We start from the raw sequence: 22,182 nt of genomic DNA, 5'->3' as shown, positions 1-22,182 counted from the left end.
GACCACTGAGTTGGTTAGTGATGTCGATGATGCAAATTATTGGCTTGAATGTTTTTGCACAGATTATACACACTGCATAGGTAACACGAATGCCCTACAACAGGCTAGCAATGCATGAGCCTGGATCTAATTTCAGTTAGAGGCATTCGATAGCACCTCTGGGTTGCTACTTCTTACACATACCTAAATGTTAAGATTTTAGTGACCAAAGGGCAGGGCCAGCTTTCTCCCAGATATTTTTCTGTTCAATCAATTCATTTTGGAAGGTTCTATGATCCAGGTGTGGATAAAATGAGAGTTCCTGTGGCCAGGATTCTCACCTGGCCCTGGTTGACTAGCTCACTGCACACCTGTGGGCAATACATGGCTGTTGACTCTATAAAAAGAGCTCCGCCCAGTGCTCTGGGCGTGACACGGTGGCAGGGTTGCAAGGCTGCAGGAGAGCAGAGCAGAGGCTGGAGTGGTGGCAGCGCCAAGGACAGAGGCCCAGAGGACAGCTGTGCAGGACAACTGTGCCAAGAGGCCTAGAGGATGGCTGTGTGGACAGAGAGGCCCAGAGGACGGCTGTGCAGTCAGAGGGGCCCAGAGGCAGAGACCGGCTTGCTGCATGCAGACTCGCTCTGAGTGAACGGGATTCTAGTGACTGACCTGCCACCTGGAAATAAAGTTGGGTATAACCCTTTTACCCCAAAAACGTTTTGCTGTCATTTTCTTTGGTCACACTGACTCCATAGCGAACTTGCCCGGAGCTGAAACCCATTGGCAAGACATAGGTGATCCAGGTAATATTAATTGTAGGAGGATTTATACATACACATGTACACAAATTTATTTTAAGATGGGACACACAAAACATGTTACTTTAAAAAAAAAAAAAGCCCATATACATTTCTAAGTTCCGTGGATTGACCGTGTGCTAAAACACCCCCAGATGAACGGACTCGTAGGAGGCCGCTGTCCCCTGCCCCGGGGTCTGCAGTGTTTCTCATTTCCTGTGGCCTTGGTGCCTCTGCTCATCTGCACTAAGGCTGCCCTGACAACTACATTCTCCCAAAATACTGCTGCTTTTTTCCCTTTTTTGGAGTGGTTCTGCATCAACATTTGCACGCTTCTCTAGGAGAGAAAGCTCTCCTGTTTACATTTTCCCTCCAAGGATCCTGCCTTAATGCCCCAAGTGCAGAGCAGAGAAGGGAAGGGCAGAGAACAGCCTTTCTTGCGGCTTCCCTTCCCTGAGCCCTGCGTAAGGGCTGCATCTGCTGGGCATGCCAGCAGCAGCCTTGGCTCCCCTTTCACTTCATCCCAGGAATTCACATGTTCCCTGTGCAGGATAAGAAAACTGAAGTCGAGGAAAAAAATATTTTTAACTATGTATGGTGATGGAGATTAACTAGCCTTACTGTGGTGACCATCTCACAAGATAGTCGTTTATCGAATCATTACACTGTCCACCTAAAAGTAATACGTTTTATGCCAGTTAAATCTCAATTTAAAAGAAGAAACTGAAGTCAATTAGAGTCAAGCAAGGTGGTGTACAAGCATATGAACACACAACCAACCTTCACTTCTAGATTCTTCTCTAAGATTATCTTGAAGAATGCCGTCTCTTTTGTTGAGAAATTTTACTTTTCTTGTGGAAGACAATTTTCCTTAGGAAATAAAGCCCCTGATAAAGGCTCTCTTCTCTTCTATTTGTCCAGTAAATTAAGACATGACCATTCATCTTGCCTAATGGATCTGACCAAGAGGGAAACCCCCAATCCTTAAGTTCATGTCTGTCAAACTGAGGGATGCACTGCCCAGGGGATGTGGGTGACAAGAGTGTCAAAACACGTAAAATCAGTGAGTAAACATGGTGGATATTTAGGACAAGACAAGCTTAGAGTCGAGTAAAGTTATACTATGAAACAAAATGCAAACCTTTGTTAATTTCTAGAACAGAGCATAAAAGTTCAAATAAATGTTGAGCTTACTACAGCCACCTTTTGCTACGGTAAACCAGGCCCCAAAAGGCCTGCCTCTCTCGCTCCAACAAAGTTTGCAAATCATTGCCTTGAGCAATTACCTATGTGTCTCTCAGGTTTCTACCTCGGCTGTCCATACAAGTCATGACTATCACACATGTATGCAACATGAAATAAACTAGGAAGACAACCCACAGGGGATAAGCAACAAAATGATGTAAACGATATGCTTATTCTTCTATATTCAAATTGCTTTTGATTGTGAAAGTAATTGTGTCCCTACTAATTCAAAGCTTAGGCTTGACAACCTGCAATAAAGATGGATGTGATTACATAATTAGTTCTTACCGCAATGTCTTTAAAACCTGGTACACGTATACTTTACAGTTATTATCAAAACCTCCAAGAAAATGAATCTGATCCACTTAATGATACATATCATTTTTGCACTTGCTGTTCCCTCTGCCTGTAACAGTCTTCCCTTCGGGTCCCTCCATTTCTGATTCTTTCTCAATATTGAGAGAAGCCCTTCCTAACCATCCCACCTAAAGCAGCCCCTCTTGGGTCCCTCTATAAACATAGTGTTATCCTGTTTGTTTCCTTCGAAGCCATTAACACAATTTGTAGCTATCTGGTAGTGATTTACTCTTTCATATATCATTTGTGTGCCTCTTCCCAAAAGAACAGGCCAGAACTACGTCTGTCTTATTTATTGCTATATCCTCATCTCTATCTAGTGTCATTCAATAAATATTTTTGAATGAAAACCTGTTCTACAGCATTTTGAAAAAATTTTAAGGGTATTTCTCAGACTTTTACAACTCTAAGAAATCAGCCTGTGGAGCTGTTATAATCTGGCTCTCTTTTCTTACAAACCTAAAAAGAAATTGAGGCAAAGCAACTCCCCCAAAACCCTCTTCTAAGTGAGGGCTGCAATTCAGGGCTGGGGCCAGGACTAGTCTCTCATTTCCCCGTCCCCCAGGCCAGGTAGCTTTGCAAATTTAGCCGTTGCTTCTTGTAGCCTCACTTATCCGTCCTATAGGATACATGAACCATGTCGAACACAGGTGAAAACCAACTGTTTGTTCTTTTTCCCCATAAACCGCTTTTTCTCCTCCACTACAGTGGAGAAACCACATGCTGTTAAGGGGGTTGACCTTTATGCCTTGCACAGAAGAGATACAATCCCATTACAATCTGATCATGGCCAATGGCAGGGCCTGGGGGGGCGCCCCTCTGCAGCAGACACGGCCAGAGCGGCCCCCCGTTCACCACATAAGGTCACTGAGTGTGACTGGAAACCAGAAGTAAATCCCACATGCACTGACGTCTCACACATCCAAAAAATAAATTTACTTTGGTAGCAACATACTTCGGTAGCTCTATTTTCCTCAAACAGATCAAATTTAATCTCAAATGACCAAGAAAAAAAAAATCCTATGAAAAGAGATGAGTCACTTAAGTAGTTTAAGAGCCTCGACTTCACATCCACTGGGAACTCCTGGAGGAGGCCTGGCGACTGGTCTGCAATCAGACCTATCTGGCAAGCTCGCAGGTGGCCGGTAGCCAAGACATAATATGCGACGATAAAACACGTCTTCCTAACAGAAATGGGGTTTTAACTTCCTTCTGACCCCCTGGACTATCTCAGCACCTTGTGGTGGCGAGGGCACGTTTCTTCCCGCCACTGCGCCACAGGCTTGAGGTCATGGCTCAAGATTCCCCTCGTCAGGATCCATGGATAGAAGAATCCGGGCCGCCCTCTAGCCCACCCCAACGGCTGACTTGTCTTCTCTGGGCCAGGATGTTTTAATTATTTTGAAATGAACCGCTTCTTCATGTCTATCTGTCCACCTAGCCTATCACTTATGAATGTAAAGTGACTGAGGGCCAGGACGGTGTTGCTTTAACCCAAGTGCTAGCGCTGGCCCTGCTGTCTAGATAAACTGGCAGCGTCTTCTGGCCAAGACAGTGCTGAAATAAAATACATACTTGTGCAGGTTTTCTATGCTCAAATTCCACAATCATAAAAATGAGGCCCCAAATTTCTGGTGCCATTTAATGCTGGCAAATCTATCTTGTGCATTCATGCTGTAATGCTCTTAATTCTGTGTTTTCAAGAAGGAATGTGAGATTCGTTTTAAAATTAGGCAAGACAATACTCAAATAATATAAATCTAGAAGTGAGTAAATTATTCATTCCATTAGTTACAATGTTTAGGACATTTACCCAAGCATAACACAAATGTTATTAAGGTCAGTAGATGACACAGTAGTTTTTAAAACCTGTGCCAAAAATATATATAAGGCAACAGTAAGAAATAGGTAAATAGCTCAGTATTTAATCTACATCTGGGAAAACATGCCCTATGGAGCTCCCAAAGACTTCTGGCAAAAACTAAGCAGATGCAGAGAATTACAATCCTATATACCTCAGGGGTCGTTGAAAATAAAAACAAGAAACAAAGAAAAAAACCTTTGGTTATACATTCCAACAATCATGAAGCTAAAACAATACTGGATCGTCAACAACTGAATGGCTAGACAAGTCAGACAAAATCTTAAGTAGTCAGCATGAAGCTACACATCAATGCTTTGCAATAAAATCAGTGGTATCCTTACCCTTAAACAAGAAGGCCTTCTGTTAAGTTGTTGTCTTATCCCTTATGTAATAAAAATTTAAGTTCTAAACAGTACTCAGTATAATCTAATACCCTGAAAAGTTTTTCCACTCACATTATTAGTGCATGGGGCTCAAGTGTACTGATTACTACAAAAACAACCTTATATTTCACTCAAGCTACTGTTGAAATTTAGACAGAAATGAAAAATTATTTGCAATTCAAATAGACATTGAAAAACAGTATTTTAAAACACAGTGTTGAGCTCAGTAAAAGTGAATTATTTTGTTAGAGCAAAATTATTTTTAATACATACACTACTGTGCTACTCAGGCAATGCGGGCAATGCCAGGCACTGCTATGTGCTCAGAAACGGTTCCCAGTGACCTTCACCTGGATTGGGCTCACAATCAGCTGGGCCTTTGGTCTGAGCAAGAAGGTGATAACATCACACTAATGTACTGCATATATGTAAAGGTCAGGCAAGCCACGTGTGGCTAACATACTGATCAGCTTCTGCAGACTATTTATTCTAGTATATCAGGAAAGTACAGACTTCGACTCCACCAAGAACAGTAGGAGAAGGTGAGCGGACATACCTAGAAGACATGCATATGACATAAATCCACAAATGGAGGTGTATGTTTGGCTTTTTCTCAGGTATGGAAAATGATTTCAGTAACTTAAGCCAGCATCTCCATCGGGCCCATCAAGCGATGCAGAGGTGACAGTGAGTTTGAGAGAGAGCGAGACAATTTGGGGAAATGTGAATCCTGCTGGCTAACTGCTCACTGTTGAAAAAATGTTTTGTAAAAGGTAAGCCTTCTCCCATCATTTGCATCCTCCAAACTGTTTACAAGTCAGGCTGTTGAGATTATAAATCCTTCCTGGCAATTCTGTAAACTGATTTCTTCTATATTTCTTCTCTGAAAATAAATTCATCAACACACATTTCCTATTTTGGGTTTTCTGATACGGTGAAATTTTAATCAGACAATTAACTAAACATGTTAATAAAAACGGAAACAAAATGATTCCAAAACTAGTATGGGTATCCTGATTCTTTATAAAAATCAGTATGAAAATTAACACAACACATGTAAACAAATGTATATAATTTTACTAAAGTGATCTGTTTAGACAATAGTTCACACTATCACTTGTTAGTTAATATGGAGAGCGGTACTGCATATGTATCTTTACATATGATAAACTTACATATAAAATATACCTACACTGAACATTATCCACATACAAAATGATGACAGATATATTCAGTTTAGAAAGAAAAAAAAGAAACTATGCAAGAATAAAAACAGTAATTATGTGAGGACAGTGGCCCTATGCCACAAAACACTGGGTGTTTTCTTCATCTTTTTACAACATTATCACATTACTTTCACAAATAAAATGTATTTTCCTTTGGTTTGGGTCAACACAAACCACTCTTAACATGAATTTTAAAAGCACATACTGGTTTTATATACAAAATTAATATTCTTTTTTGAGTATTTAATGTATCTCAATGATAAGTATGAAACCCACATACCTGAGCCCACCTCTTTTTCCTCTTCTTCAATGCTGTTTCTGATGCTGTCATATTCCTCATCAATGGTCTGGTTCCCACGCATCTGTGATAAGATTCTCCGGGCCTTCTGAGTCTGTCCTTTCTGAATAAGCCACCGAGGGCTTTCGGGTAGAAAGAGAAAGCCAAAGAACTGAACAACTGCTGGAATCGCTGCAAGTCCCAACATGTACCTGCAAAAGGAACCATACGTTAGGGTGAAATCTGGCCTCGCCAGCACTGAGTAGGGATAGTCTGTGCTCACCGCACTGGGACTAATAGCTAATGCTAAATTAGAATGCTTTTCATGTGTGTGTGTGTCCAGAAAATAAGACATTTTTATACTGTATTAAGAACTCAAGAAATGAGAGAAAAACCTGATTCTCCTTTTGACTCTCACACAAATTACAATGAAAAACAATGTGCAAAAGTTCAATAATTAAGTACAGGCCTTCTGATCCAAACACGTCATGCGAAACACCACAGTCACCATCTCTGTCTAAACTAGTACATGTAACTATGAAAAAAAGATTCTGTATTTTACAACAAAAAATGGGGCTAAGACAAAACTCTGGCATCTGTTGAAAAGATACACTTTTCATTAAGATAAACGCCCAAATGTGTTTCTTCGCAGTTATTTCTGCTGTGCGAATGGTCTCATTGTGCCATCAGCCATCACGCTCCCCCTCACTCCCTGGGAAGGAGGAGGTCACAGCGGGAGTACGGTGGACTTGCAAGCAAATTATCACTATTGAAATGATAAAAATTTGAAAAAGCTGTTCATGTTATTTGTCACCATCTTTAAATATGTATTCCTACTGTCTGGCAAAATTCTAGAGAGCAAATAAGCGTATCGTTTTAAATCCATCAGAGAAATGACAAAGAGTGATACGAGTACATCAACGTGAAAGATCTCTCCAGATGATTCTGGACACAAAGCAATCTCTTTAGGTCTTTATGCCTCAATCTTTTGAAACTGAGGGGTGAGATTAGATCAACTTCAAGGTCTCTTTCCACTGGAAACTTCTATGAATCTAGGACACCTGGATGTTTTCTGTTGCTCTAAGTCCCCTGGGTATGCTCCATGGTAGGTTCACGATGGTATAGCTCAGAAGGCCCACTTCAATTTCCTAACATCCATTTTTTCTGCTATTTGTAAATCAATGAGAAGTCACCTGACTCAATATACTTTTCAAAGCTGTTCTAACTTTTAAGTAATGTTAAGCCCAAATTACAGCATCTTTGAAGGCTCCAGATAAAGATCTTCTGAAACAAGACCATTATTTTTCAAGCAATTTCATTTTAATTCCAAGAACAGCAGAAAAAAGTGTAATCACTGCATGGGTGTTAAAAATACATCCCACTCTAAACAGCAGCTACAGCTAGCTACCAGCGGAAACAGAAACATTAACTAAGACTTAGAAAGTAAACTGTTTATGAATGACTTGACTAAATTAATCACTTAGCCTAGAATATTAAAAGAAATTGTATTAGAACTGTTTTATACTTTAATCCATGATCTGTGAAAATTACACCAATACTGAATCACTGCTGCCTCTGCTCACCTACAGAATGCATTGTTTTAACCTTGATTTATGTCAATGTACCTTGTATTAAAATAAATTATTTTCCTCCCTCACTTGATTGCATATTTAATTTTGCATTCAGCACAGCACCTAACAAAGGATCCTGCACACAGTAGGCACTTAGGAAATACTTTTTGAAGTGATACAAAAGAGCTATATATCTAAATTTTCTGTATTAACTGAACAGAAAATAGCTTTGCTCCCCTCTCATGCAGCACTATTTTATGCAGCAACTCTCCTGGACCACTTAGCTCTGCAAACATACACGCACAGTAATTCCTTCCAATGAAACCATTTGTTATTCTAGACATAACCAGACCTTCTCTTCTGCAGAAGATGACTCAGGTACAGATTTCTGAGGGGTCTTCAGATGAGAGTCCAGCTCACCCATCTTTCTGGCCTCTTTCCCTGCATAACCAAATCTGTTACTTAAATGTATGTTTCATTGTTGTAAGTGAATCAAATTTCTGTTTGGTTGTGTTGTCTCAAAGAAAAGGTTACACACAGCTATACTGCCAGTTATTTAAAAGAAAAGTGATACAAACGGCAGACATCAAAGGTACTGGATTAGGGAATAAATCAGAGAAGCCCTAAGGAAGGTGCAAGCCTTTGTGTCTTGTTTCTCTGCGCCCCTCACGGACTTCCCTTCTGCTCTCCAGACCCCCTTCGTGGTGAGTTAAGACAGAAGGGCTACAGGGAATACTTCCAAGTATTTGAAATGAATGTGGAAACGGAATCATCTTCAGCCCGAAGGGTGCTCACATACTTTGCCCTTCACTACTATTTATTCCCAGTACACAATATACTTAAAAACTAAAAGAAAGAAAAAGGGGGAAAGGAAAGAAAAGAGAAAAGACAAAATGCAAATATACACATTAGCCTTTTCTTTTTCATTGAAGTATAGTTGATATACAATATTATGTTGGTTTCAAGTGTAAACATAGCAACTGGACAACTATATACAGTATGAAATGCTCACCACGATTAAGTGTAGCTACCCACTCTCACCATACAAAGACAATACATTATTGACTACATTCCCGATGGTACTTTGCATCCCCACGACTTATTATATGATTCAGCCTATGTTTCCAGAGCTATAGAAGACAGAATACCTTAGCTGTCCAGCCTTTTGAACTCTGTAAGTCCCAAGAACCTAGGTCTGAAATTCACAATTCAAAGCCCTAAGACGAGGGTGGGGGAGGACATCAAAGCCTGATTCTAAAGACTAGTCAGCATAAAACTAGTTTTATCCATTTATATTCCAACATTTCTCTTCTAAAAGTAAAACAAAGGAGCCTATTTTATTTTAATTACCTTTCATGATAAAAATATTTTGATAGGAATATACTTCCACGGCTCTGCAGAGACCAAATACACAAGATCAGAAGTAGCTGCAGCCTATGATGGGGAGAGCCCGGGAACAGAGCTGGGCTGCCCCTCGGCTCTAGGCACACTAACCACAGAGCCCTGGTCGGGTTCCCTGACGTTTTAATGCACTAGTGACAATGTTTGTTTTATAGTCCTGCCGGGAGGCTCAAATGAGACCATTCAGTTGGTACCTAGAATGGAGAGGATGCCCAACGCGAAGCACTTTTACCTCCCCTGCCAATCAGTTCAATGCCACCCGCCTGTCCTGGGCCTCCCATCCGTCACAGCGGTCAGTAGGCAGACTAACCAATTTCCTCCTTGAGGAAAAACCGTTCCTCCAATGATGCGCAGACAGGAACACAGGAAAAATAAACACGGGGTTGCTCTGCTGTGGTACGGATGCAAGCTTCGTCATGAGTGTCAACAGAGGAACTCTTTGGGGTCAGTTAAGGAAGCACAAGGGACTCACCGTTGGCCCTGTAGATCCAAGGAAATCAGAACCCAGAGGACTGGCAGGCCAGGGCCCTTGGCCCGACACACAGCAGCCCCACCGCTAAGGGGAGGTCCCACGGGGCCCTTGGCGGCTGCGAGGCCATCACCCAGGAGGCAGCTTTTAAAACACACCAGGGTCCAGTCCTCCCACCCAGGGATTTGGACTAGCTGGCCTGGGCCCCGGGCCCAGGGACTTCTGTGTCATTAGAAGCTCCCACAGTGGCACTAACTTACACTGCGAACTGCTGATCTAAGCACTTGGGAAACCCCGGCGGGGAGAGCGAACGACAGGCACCCAGGGCCCACACCAGTGGGCAGAGGCCGGTCGTCCCGTGGAGGCAGAAGCGCAGCCGGCGGAGGCCCAGAGCGTCGGGGCCCTCACGGAGAGCTGCCCCTGACTCTGAATGCAAGTTCCCAGGTGAGCTGTTTTCTGACCAGCTGTCAGGACCAGTACCCGCCCACCAGAAAGCTAAGGGGGGCCTCAAATAAGGCGGGGGGTCCCAAGTGGTGAGCGATGCTGTCAAACTCGGGGGGGTGGGATAGGTCCACAAGGGAGACAAGCCCGGGTGTTTCAGCTCAGCTCAAGCTCTCTTCCCAGCGCCAACAGGCCGCCCCAGGAGGGGAACCCCTGCACCGGTGGGCGCCAGCCCCCCTCCCGCCCCCGGGCAGAGCGCCTGCTGCTATCGTGCCGGACAGCACTAGACAGGGGCTTCCCTGGACCTTCACCAGCATTCTGGTTTTAAAGGAAGCACGTGGCTCTCACCTATGAGACGAAAGGCAACATCCTTTAATATGATGGCCACTTAAGACACAGAATTTTACACTGGTAACTGCCCCTTCTCAGAACTGATGACATGGTCTACCAATAACATGATAAATGTGTTACTTATACCCTAGTAGTTCCACAGGGTGATTGTGCTCCAGATATGTGAAAATCTAGCTGTACAAATGCAGCTTGGAGATGTAATCATTTAACAGCATTCACAGCGATTGTTAAGTCTGATCCCCAGCACTAGTCACTGTGCACCAAGCCCTGTCCAAAGGGCTTAAGACACCTTAACTCACTTATCTTGACAACCTGAGAGGCGGGTGCCATTATTACCCCTGTCTTAAAGACAAACGAGATACAAAGAAGATACAAAACTAGAATGCACTGGCAGCCGGATGAAAATCTAGGCCGTCTGGCTCCTACAATAAATGTTCATTGTATGTCAAGCTATAATGGATATTTAATGATTAGCTAAGGTACTTCTGCAGAAATCATAAAACGGAACATTATTTTACCTTAGCCTCATGTTTAAAGACTTTGGAGGATCCCTTCTGGAGTTTTATGGCTCATTCACCTCTGCTCAATGCAGCAAACCCTTCAGAATAACAGGGCAAAGAGGCTAGCTGGGAGCGGGCCCCGCCCCAACCCTATAAGCCCAGCCAAGCAGAAGCACCCGCTGGGATGGGGGACGGCAGGGGGACAGCAGGGGGATGGCAAACTAGACCTACTGGTTGCAAGTGGAACAGCTCCTTATTCTCATGACACCAGAGCGTTACTATGAAAGTCATTGATTATTAATTAAAAGAAAACATCTCTTTTGTAAGGGTCGACTTGTACTGCTTACTCTGAACACAGTGCCAAACTGACTATTTCATTTTTCTCTAATATACACAAGTAAACTAAACAAGAAAAATACTGGTACCAAAACAGTCAATAGTTTATAAGATGTTTGGGAGCAAAAAAATTGACCTGAGATGTGATCGTGTTAAAATATTTCACATGAAGGACATGGTGAGTCTTGCGTTGCTTTCCTCTGTGCTTTGTTCTCCCGTCTGTCTCCCAAAGGCCCCCCACGCCTCCCCTCTCCCGAAAGGAATATGCAGGAGTGAGGAACCGCATCCTGCACCCATGTTCCATTTCTCTTCTCCCCTCTGTTCTTTTTCTCCTTTAAATCCCCAAATGATGTGAAAAGATTGCCAGTGCCATGCAGTGGAAGTGCTTCATGATTTATGGTTTTAATTGTAAGTCAAGCTGTAACAAAACTACCATAGCTGGGGGAACTGTATTACCATATGTTTTACTTAAATTGTATGCAACAGTTTTTATAGCTCTTGAAGTGCTGAATTCTACTAAGGGGAGACGCATTTTACACTGAGCCCAGTTACCGTCCTAACAGGCCCAGAGGGCATGAGGGTATCTACAGTCCGAGACTCACTGCCCTCCCTGTCTCCCAACTGCATGTTGTCTACAGTTTACATTTTCAAACCAAATCTCCACCTTTTATTTTTCTAGCCACAGAGAATCCTGATATTTTACAAAACACTAAGATTAACTGAGTGACGATCTCTAAAACTTTGAGCACAATGAGAGTCTTTAGCAATAATCTCTAATGTCCAATACTCTTATAATAAATTGAAAAATACCAAGTGGCAAAACTGAGCTCATGATGCCCGAGTTTTAGTCCCATCCCGTCTGCTGGCTGGCATTTCTGCATGTGCCCATTTGCTATTGGTTTACAAATCATGTCCATGTCAGCCCATTCTCAACAACTCAAGTAAGTCAGAGGATGACCGTGCGTGTGAAGATGCTGTGCCTTGCTCTTTAAAATGCCACAGTTCCAAACTGGAATCCTTTCACACAGAACTACAAAACAAACTCAAAACCTTTGTTTTTCCTGAAGCAGTTCACTGAAAATAAAAGGGGCTGTTAGAATCCGTAAGTTCTCCGAAAATGTTCCCAAATAAAGATTTACTCTGTTTTCCTGGAAAGCTAAAGCTGGATTCCTTGTGATCTCTCTTGAGTTATTACTCAACTGTTTACCCAGCAAACATCTTCTGAATGCATGCTAAATGCCAAACCCTAAGCCAATCATTGAGAATACCGAATAAAGTTAAACATTAAGTGTAGGGTTGTGTAAATCTGAACCCCTACCCCACCCAGTCTCCACCCCAAAAGAAACCTGGAACTTTCCAACGATCCTTACTGTTATATTCTGTTTAAGCTAGTGAAACATTGTTTGCTTAAAAAGATACAGTAAGGGGCCTGAGGAAGGCAGTACAGCAAAGAGAAGACAAGTAGTGACTCTATAACATCTTACTAAGCTGGTGGACAGTGACTGTAATGGGGTATGTGCTGGGGACTTGATAATGGGGGAATCTAGTAATGACAATGTTGCTCATGTGATTGTATATTAATGATACCAAAATTTAAAAAAAAATGAAAATGGAAAAAAAAAAAAGGTATAATACAAACCCGTCAAACCACATCTAAGAATATTGTCCTTCAGCCCTCCAGCCGGAACTACCCAACATCACTGTCCAAAGTTCCTATGCACACTGAGTTTTTTGTATGCTTCTCATATACTTACATAATCACAAGTGATCCATTTACTTAAAGACCTCTATTATTGGATTCATGAAAGAAATGGTTAACATATATCAATCATAGGATGTTTACATGATAATCACCAAACAATGATTTATGTAATATGATACTACTTGATGAAAAAGTTTTACATGCAAACAGATAACTCTGAATGTAGCCACTTGCTATCATAAAACTCAGTTGATAATGTATTTTTCAGTTTTAGTTCATGACTCGCAACTCATAACAAATTAACTGATAAGAAATTAAAATAATAAATCACTGCCCAGTGGAGGCCTGAGGCTGGTGAGTTAATTTTCCTCCACGATCAAGGACCATGTAGAATATCAACACTGATAACTGGTAATACCAAGATAACACCATGCAACAAATCTTTATTCCTAAGGAATGGGCCTTCTGGGGTTTTAGTGGAAAACCTGAGCTCTTAGTCCCTCTCACTTAGCCAGTTTCAAACTCCAAAGATGTCAGTCCTCCTATGGGCTGGAAATAAAATCTGTCAGCATTTACCATCTTGCTTTCTGCCTGCTTCATGGAATCTCTCCTGTATATTCATAGTTCAGGGGTCAGTAAAAAATTTATGACAAATACTATTAAGATTTGTGGGCTTCCTTCTCTCTATATTATTCTTTTCCTGGATTTTCCCCCCTTGAATTCCAGCTGCTCTGGCCACCCCAAACTCTAGCTACTGACACAGTAAGCCAACAAAACTACTTTTCAGCTAAAATTCTAGCTGCCCAGCATCGTGGTTTGAGGGGAAAAGAGGAAAAGCCATGAATGTAGTTCTCACCATAAGCCATTCCTTTATGGAACCCTGAAGCACCAATTCCCTTCTGTTTCAGCCTACACTTGGAGCTGGAACTCACTGGTGTCTTAAGTAGTTTTTTATATTCTGTCCATGGTTTATAGGGTCTTCTACAAGGGAGATCAGTCTTATACAAACCACTCTCATTAGCAAGCCATTAGTACTTTTTACTTGGAAAATACAGATAATTGAATGGAAAGGCAATTTTTATGGTCAACTTCAGATAAAAGATAGAGAGTCAGCCAAAGATTTTCTGGAGATAAGCACTAACAATACCTAGTAGTATTTAAGAGTTTGTACATATGTTCACAGCCATTAAGTCAGGTGATCCTAACAATACACCTTGTGACTGTGAAGCATTAGCTACATGAGGATATTAGAGCTTAGATACATTAACTCCTGCTGAGAAAGCAAGTGGTAAACCTATTCCTCCGAGTATACTATGATGTCTTTATGATGAACAGTCCTGTGTCTTAATTCTGTCAATGAAAAAACTACAAATATCTTCAGCATTAAGGTATTTATTTGTAACTAAATCCACCTTTCTTAAAATGGTCACTGCACAGTTAGATTTTTAAGAGGAAAACTGCTTTATATTCTGTATTTTGTAGGGAGCCAAGCACCACTGCTCTATCAGCACTAAATTATAAGAACACTTTCCCAGCATAAATTTGCTTGGAGATTATCACCCTCTTTTCAATATGATTCCGAAAAGCATCTTATTGACATGGTTTTTTAAATTTTAGACTAGGATGAAAGAGGGAGACTCATTAATTTTTTCATACCAAAGTATATTGATTACTTTAAGACTTATTTTCTGAGACTTTCAATAAGCAAACCCAACACAATATACTGTTAAAGAAATGCAATGGATGTAAAGTTTATTCATGCCCACTGACAATTACCACAGCCCTCTACCTGCCTGCCCTACACGTCCATTGCTGCCCAACATGACTGGCTCTTACACGCCACAGGGCTTCTGAAAAATGTATCTCACCCGGAACTTCCCACTCCCTCACAATTCCTAGGACTGTTTTATTCATGAAAGAGTCAGCTCAAATATCTTTTATCTATGGGCAAAGTTGTGAAGCTAAGTTATTCACCCTCCGAGAGCTCCCACGAAATCCATTATTTAATGAACATGCTGATGAAAAGTCTCTCCCTTAGGGTTTGAGGGGCTTGAGGACAGAAATGTTCCTTATCTTTCCATCTCTAGTACCAAGCACAACAGTACAGCGAGTGCCAAAATTTTTTTAAGCGACTGAATGATTTCCATACTAACGGATGTTCCCAAGAGTGACATCTCCCTGCCCCACACTGCATCCCAGCAGGAGTCGCATCAATAGGTTCCTTGAATCAATCCAAGAGCCAAAAATCCCAGTGAATTCTGGGCATCATGCCATGTTAATCCTTGCTCCTGTTATGGAATGCCCTGCTTACAAAATCATAGCCTCCCTTTGCCTGCAGATAAAAAAGTTGAAAACCTCTAGCCTAGAATTCACAGACCTCTAGAATCTGGCTCCAATCCACCAGGCGCATCACCACTTCAGTGTCCAGCCCCCTGTTCTGCCCTCGCCCAGTCTCCACACTGGCCCATTTCTGCCTCTGTCCACCCACAATGCTCAACACAAGTTCAATGCTCAACACAAGTTTCACAGAGTCTGTGAATTAGCCTGAAGATACTCCAGAAAATCCTCTCAGGAAGCTGCCACTATAGCACTGATACTTTGTGCTTCTCTTTCAACACGTATTGTCTCAAATTTTACCTCTTTAGCCAAAAGAAGAAAAAAGAAAGCATCATGGAAATGACAAAAACCGTGAGAACAGCCAGCACGCTCAGACACGTGCCAATTTAAAAAATTAAACCTGAGAATAAAGCGAACAACATGAAAGAAAAGAATTTAGCCTGTCTACAGACATACCAACCTTACGCACAGAAATCCTGTGATGGTTGATTTAATTATAAATAGAAGACCACTCACTTAAAAACCAGTGCTGTCCAAGAGAAAAGGACAAAAGATATTCTGGAACCTAGAGAGGTGTGTTATTTAGAGGAATAGAAATTTTCATGGGCTTAGAAACTAATTTTCTTTCTCTGACTTTCATGCTCAATAAGAAACACTTAGGATTAATAATTTAGTTTCTCGGCTCTCTGTGAAGTGTATGTATTCCTCAGCGTAAATTAATGAATTGGCATTTGGGTTTATAATCAATATCTTTTTATTTTAGTTAAGAGTCCCTTCCTAGAGCCCAATCAATTCAGCTCAGCACACTAAACATTTATTGAGCATTTACAATGTTCCGGGTCTTTTACTAGATCTAAAAATGAGTACAAAGTCAATGACGCTCAGAGTCAATAAGAGGAGACAGACAAATAAGCAGCAAGTTCAAAATAAAAGGGAAGTTATGTACAAAGTCTGCTGAAAGGACAGAGGGACAAGGACAGCTTCCCACGGTACACAGCAGAGATTTAAAGGGGGCACAGCAGTAAACTGGCAGCGGGTAAAAGGACATTATGGCTAAAGTGAGCAGAGGGGAAAAACACAAACATGAAAAAGATGTGATTGGTGAATAGGAGAGGTGTGTGTATGTGTGTGTGTGTGTGTGTGTAAATAATGCTATATAATATATAGGTGGCACGGTTGTTGTGCAAAGGAGGAGGGAGGGAGGCAACAATGAGTTACAAAAACCTAAAAAAGCAGGCACGCTTGGATACTGGAAGCTATCTTAGAGCTTGAGATTTTTCCTATAGGAAACGGGGAGGCTTTGAAGCATTTTAGCAGCGGCATGCCCAGATACACATTTTAGGCAGATTATTGTGGTGGCTACTAAATTCACTTTATTTTATATTTATTGAGAGCCTTCTATGTGCCAGACTTTAATTCAATAATATAAAAAAGCAACTTAAATTTAAAAAACAAAGAAAGCTGCTGCTTACGGTATAGTGAGTAAATCTATGTTCAAAGAGATTAAAAAATACTAGCACTGAAAGGGCAATGATAAAACTTTACATCATTAATATTAACTACCAAAATACTTTGGCCATCTTTATAAGCACCTGTGAGGTAAAAATAAACTCTTCCTCAACATCATCTGTCATCAGGGAGATGCGATTCAAAAGCACAACAAGATGTCACTTCATACCCATGAAGAGGGTATAATCAAAAAAGACAATAATCAGCGTTCACTGGGATGTGGGAAGCATGGAATTCTCATCACCACTAAGTGGCAATGCAAAATCGCGCAGCCACTGTGGAAATAGTCTGGAAGTTCGTCAAAAGGCTAAACATAGTTACCTTATGTGACCTCGCAGTTCAACATCCAGGTATGTACCCAGGGAACGGAAATCATACGTCCACCCTGAAAGCTCTGCTGATGTCCACAGCAGTATTACTTTCAGTGGCCAAAAAGGGGAAAACTCAAATGTTTAACAACTGACGAGTGGATAAACAAAATGTGGCATATCCACATTATTCGCCAGTGGAAAGAAACAGAGTAGACGCCTTACCCCAGAGATAGTGTGGGACTGGTTACAGACCACTGCAGTGAAGCCGATTCTGCCACAAAGTGAGTCAATGAGTGTTTTGGTTTCCCAGTCTGTATAAAAGCTACGTTCACACTGTACTGTGTCTGTTAAAGGTGATATGGCATTATGTCTAAAAGAACAATGTACAGACCTTCACTGGAAAATACTTTATTACTAAAAATTGCTAACCATTATCTGAGCTTTCAGAGAGTCATAATCACTGATCACAGACGGCCATCACAAATACAATAGTAATGAAGAAGTCTGAAATATTGTGAGAATTACGAGAACATGACACAGAGACACTATGCAAGTGCTACTGCAATAAATGGCCTCAAAAGACTTACTGGACACAGGGTTGCATTAGACCTTCAATGTGTAAAAAATGCAGAATTACAAGCCAAAATAAAAATGAGGTCTGTGTGGACTTACACATGCTACAATACTCATGAGCCTTGAAAACATGCTAAGCGGCCGGAGCCAGTCACAGAAGACTACATATTGGTACATGAAAATACCCAGAGTAGGCAACATTATAGAGACAAAAAGTAAATTAATGGTTACCCAGAGCTGGGAGTTGCTGGGAGGTGGTGGGTGACAGCGAGGGCTACAAAGTTCCTTTTTGGGGTAATGAAAATGTTCTAAACTTGATTACAGTGATATCTGTATACCTCTGTGAATATACTCAAAGTTACTGTACACTTTAAATGGGTAAATTGAATGAAAAATGAGTATCTCAATAAAGCTGCCTTTCAAAATCTAACCTTTAATGATTATATCCTCAAAATCCTTATTCCCCTTGTCTCATAAAACCAGATGGTATCTTTCCTAGCAAGGAATATATTATACCACCAAACGTTAGAGAAATGCTAGCATTCAATCTTCTACTGGCAATTGTTTTTTCTAGAAAAACTAATCTTCCAGTAGTTCACCAGAAAACAACTTATATCTATGATACCCAAGCAATAAAAGAACAGAAGCTTTGATATGTGAGGCACAAAAGGTGAGGTAGCCTTTCATCATCGCCAAAAACCTAAGAAATTTTTTGTCTCATTAATCAATTTCATCTTCTATATGTCTCAATCTGATGGCTATTGTAAAAATTATCGATAATTATACTTTAGACTATTAACTTTTGGAAGCAGAATAAAGAAGTGGTTAGAAATTGACTATGAAGAATTGGCTCTAATCTCTGCCAAGAAATAGCCTTATAGCTTCAGGCAAATACTTTCCTTCACTGAGCATTTGTTTAAACCTGCAAATTGGGACTAATACCAGTCCCATCAGCCTCAAAACTGGTTAGGATCAAATGCTATTCACTGACATGTCTAAAACTGTTCATCAGTATAAGGTGAGCTAGCAAATCAGGGGCCCTGGGTATGTAGATAACATCAAATATTTAGTAACGTGAAGTAGCGTTTCAGAGGCAATAAAAGTCAAAAAGGGAAATTTTAAAAAAATGCGAAAATAATCAAAGTCTTGGAAGGTTTACTTTTACTTTATGATATATGAAAACATGAGTATGAGAAAGAAATTTTATATGAAATATTTAGTCTCACACTTTTCGTAGGAGTTTTGAAATATACTGCCACAAAAAATGATGAATTATCTATTTATATAATTTTGAGTAAGTTGTAACTGCTGAGAATTCTAAAGTTGGAACTGAGGTAGCACTTGAATCTTTATCTGCTTGTAACCACACTCTTATTAGCCCAGGAGTCAGCTGAGGTAAACACACGCCCAAGGATGTTAAGTAATGGAAGAGATTAACACAGAAAATTCATCTGTAAATGTAAACATGTTTGCATACAGACACAGATAAATGTGTGAGGGTGCAAGCGGTAAGTGGCTTCAAGTGATCTGGCATGTTGATGCATTGGTCTGAACACCAGCCCAAGTTAATTTCCCATCCTCTTATTTCTCCACCCTGGGTCCTCCAGGGGTGTGGGAAAAGTTCTCACAGGTGTTCTACTTATTCCTGCAAATACATGGCTCCAACTTCAGCTGGGACCCCATGGTTATTTGGAAATCACTTTCGTGTCTAGTCTTTTCCTGTTTCTACTTTCTATAGCAGATATAAAGATCTAACATTTTTCTCTCAGCCTCTGCCCTATCACCCCCAAGCCCCATCAATACAAGAAAACAAGCCATACAGCGTGTCTTCCTTCAATCTCTCCTTACAACTTATCTCTTATTCATTCATCAGAATAGTAAATGATAATGCGATTCATCATTTATTGACTATTTGCTATGTGCCAACACTAAGCTGAATAGTCAACATATAATAATTAACTCGGATCCCACAAAATCTTACAAAGTATTTTGGTTCCACTTTTTATAATAATAAAAGTGAAGCTTAGGGGTGATAAGTAACTCGTCCGAGGTTCATGGCTAGTGAGCAGCAGAAAACAGATTTGAATCCAAGCTTCTCTATGTCATCCTGCCTCTGAAAAGTATCCTAAAACCTGTCCCAGGACCTCCCCTCCTACACAGGGACACCACACCCACAAATCATTGTCCCCACTGATGTTTGTCTCTGACCAGTACTGATAAAGGTTATCTAAATTGTGATACTTAACGCAAAACCATGGCTTATGCACTTTATAGCTTTTCCTTTAAAGGTAGATTTACATATGCCTATATTAGTTACATAACTAAAAATTTTTAAGGAAATGTACATGGATTTAGATCTCCTGGAGTTGAAAGAGACACTCACTTTCACTAAGCTCCCAAGAAAAACTCAAACTATCAGGACGTGCTGCTAACAGCTATCACTCCCTCTTTCTGTTCATGCACTGAGAGGATGTTTCCTGTTTCTTCAATTTTCCAGTAATTTTTCACTTTGGCAGAGATTCATTCCTTCAAAGTTAGAAAGTGGCTTAGCAACATCTGCAGATGGAGCTGATGCTATAAGAGCTGTGTCCTCCCTTTAGCGGGCCTGACAAATGTGGGCCCCTAACCAGCTTTAATGACTTTTAACAAAACTTGATTAGGCTAAGTCTTTAATGGCTCATCCTAAGCCACAGGATTTATTGTGCTGCTTCCATAGAAGTTTAATTCCCTACATTCACATCCCCTTGAACGTTTTTTGTTCAGCTGCTCAGATTAATTTCAACACTGTGAGCATCATGCGAACAAGTATGAAAGTCTGTCTGGCTCAACCGTCTGTCCCCAGCACCTGTACAGACTGGATGTCCAGTAACCATTTGCTGTAATAAACAGGTGTCAAGAAAATAAGTCAGAGAATATTGTGTGACCTGTTGTTTTGAATACTATAAAGTGTGATATCAAAATCCAGAGCCTATAATATCTTTAAGCTTTAATGTAAGAATAGTTTGTTTCTCTAACATTCACTTTGAAAAATATTTTAAAGCAGTTTTAAAAACATTTTTCTCATCTCTTTTGACTCAAAATAAGTCAAAGAGTGATCAAGGAACATGTGTATTTTAAATTTACATATATATGACATCTTTCTACATAGCTAAATCTATATCTTTAAAGACTAGATTTTCTTTCATTTGGATCAGAATGCAGCTGCCTTACATCAAAAGGACCTTAGTTACACCTGCAGTTCATAAACAGCTTGTCAATCACTGAAACAATTCCAGAACTCCATGCATATTTATTGCTGCATTCATTTTTAAACAAATATTGCAAAAGATTATGCACAGTGTAAGAAATGTCACCCAAATGCTAAAAAACCCTGTAAATATCAACTCTTAAGGACTAGTTCCTTGTCTACCACTAAAATAAATATCAACTTCTTGTCCACTTTCCATTTTGCTGAATATCAACCATTTACCAATTAGCTACAATGATGTAAAATCCCCAGGTAATATTTTGCCTCTCACAGCTCTTTTCCCATCCTGTAAAATCAGTGATTCATTTGCAAATGAAATGTAAGCACTATGTACAGACCTCCATCCATCCTTTTGGAGATAACTAAAGGCTCCGTCAACAACGCTTGCAAAGAACTGGCCTCCAGTGATGAAGAGAGTATTAATGGTGACTAATCGACCTCTTAAGTTGGGTGGCGAGACCTCGGCGATGTACACTGGAACCGTCATAGAAGCAATGCCTGCAAAGAGACCATGAGAACTCAACGTAAGATATCTGCTCAACATTTTTGTATTACTGTTAGACTAAGCCATACACACACAGACATGTGCTTGGTGTCCTACCTTAAACAAAGCTTTACCACATATGTAAAGACTCCATCTATAACTAGGGACCCTTGCAGATAATACATATGTGAGATACCAATCTCTGAATATCATTTTTCATATTACCACTTCAACACCTACCAATTAAAATACTTCTAGAGATCTCAGATAACTTCAGAATGCATGTAAAGAGGCCTTAAAATAGTTGAGGGCTAAACACAGGAGAATGCTCTCTAGATAAACTGTGACTATTGAAATATTTTTAGTCAATATGGAAATGTAATGAGACCATGGTGAGAATAAAAAAATTATCCCAGAGTACATATTAACTATTCAAAGTCATCAGTCCCAGTAGACACACCAAAACTTTGGTTTACTAACCCAAAATGGGCTTGTTTATAAGAAATCCATACATTAAATCACCTTATTCAATCGCCTAGGTGTAGATTCCAGAAAGAGCTTACAATGGACAGTGCTTTGGGAATTCAGATTCTTCAAAAACTGATGATCTTATAAAAAAAATAGATGGTTTTATGCCTAAGGTAATTTTGGTTATATCTGCTTTAAATGCTTTTTCTATCACTTGTATGGCTTTAAAAAATTTTTTTATAATGATGGCCTAACTTTACCCACCCCAGACTCACCACACAGGAAACGAGAGCTGGGATACGGGCCTCTCTCTTAAAAACCCTCCAAGCAATCCTGATGCTCACCACATATTAA

At 40.4% G+C, this 22,182-nt stretch overlaps 1 protein-coding gene across 1 annotated transcript in view; it reads right to left on the bottom strand.

The window, feature by feature from the left end:
- SLC2A13 (solute carrier family 2 member 13) overlaps window positions 1-22,182 on the bottom strand; it is a 244,959-nt gene that overhangs the window by 186,472 nt on the left and 36,305 nt on the right. Inside the window, exons 2-3 of the mRNA XM_037009940.2 lie at window positions 21,215-21,374; window positions 6,132-6,340 (exon numbers count right to left, since the gene is read on the bottom strand). Coding sequence (XP_036865835.2) covers window positions 6,132-6,340; window positions 21,215-21,374 — 369 coding nt within the window. The remainder of the gene's footprint in view (window positions 1-6,131; window positions 6,341-21,214; window positions 21,375-22,182) is intronic.

The sequence above is a fragment of the Manis javanica genome, chromosome 15, assembly GCF_040802235.1.
Source record: "Manis javanica isolate MJ-LG chromosome 15, MJ_LKY, whole genome shotgun sequence".
NCBI lineage: Eukaryota > Metazoa > Chordata > Mammalia > Pholidota > Manidae > Manis > Manis javanica.
This window is presented reverse-complemented; position numbering and strand designations above follow the sequence as displayed.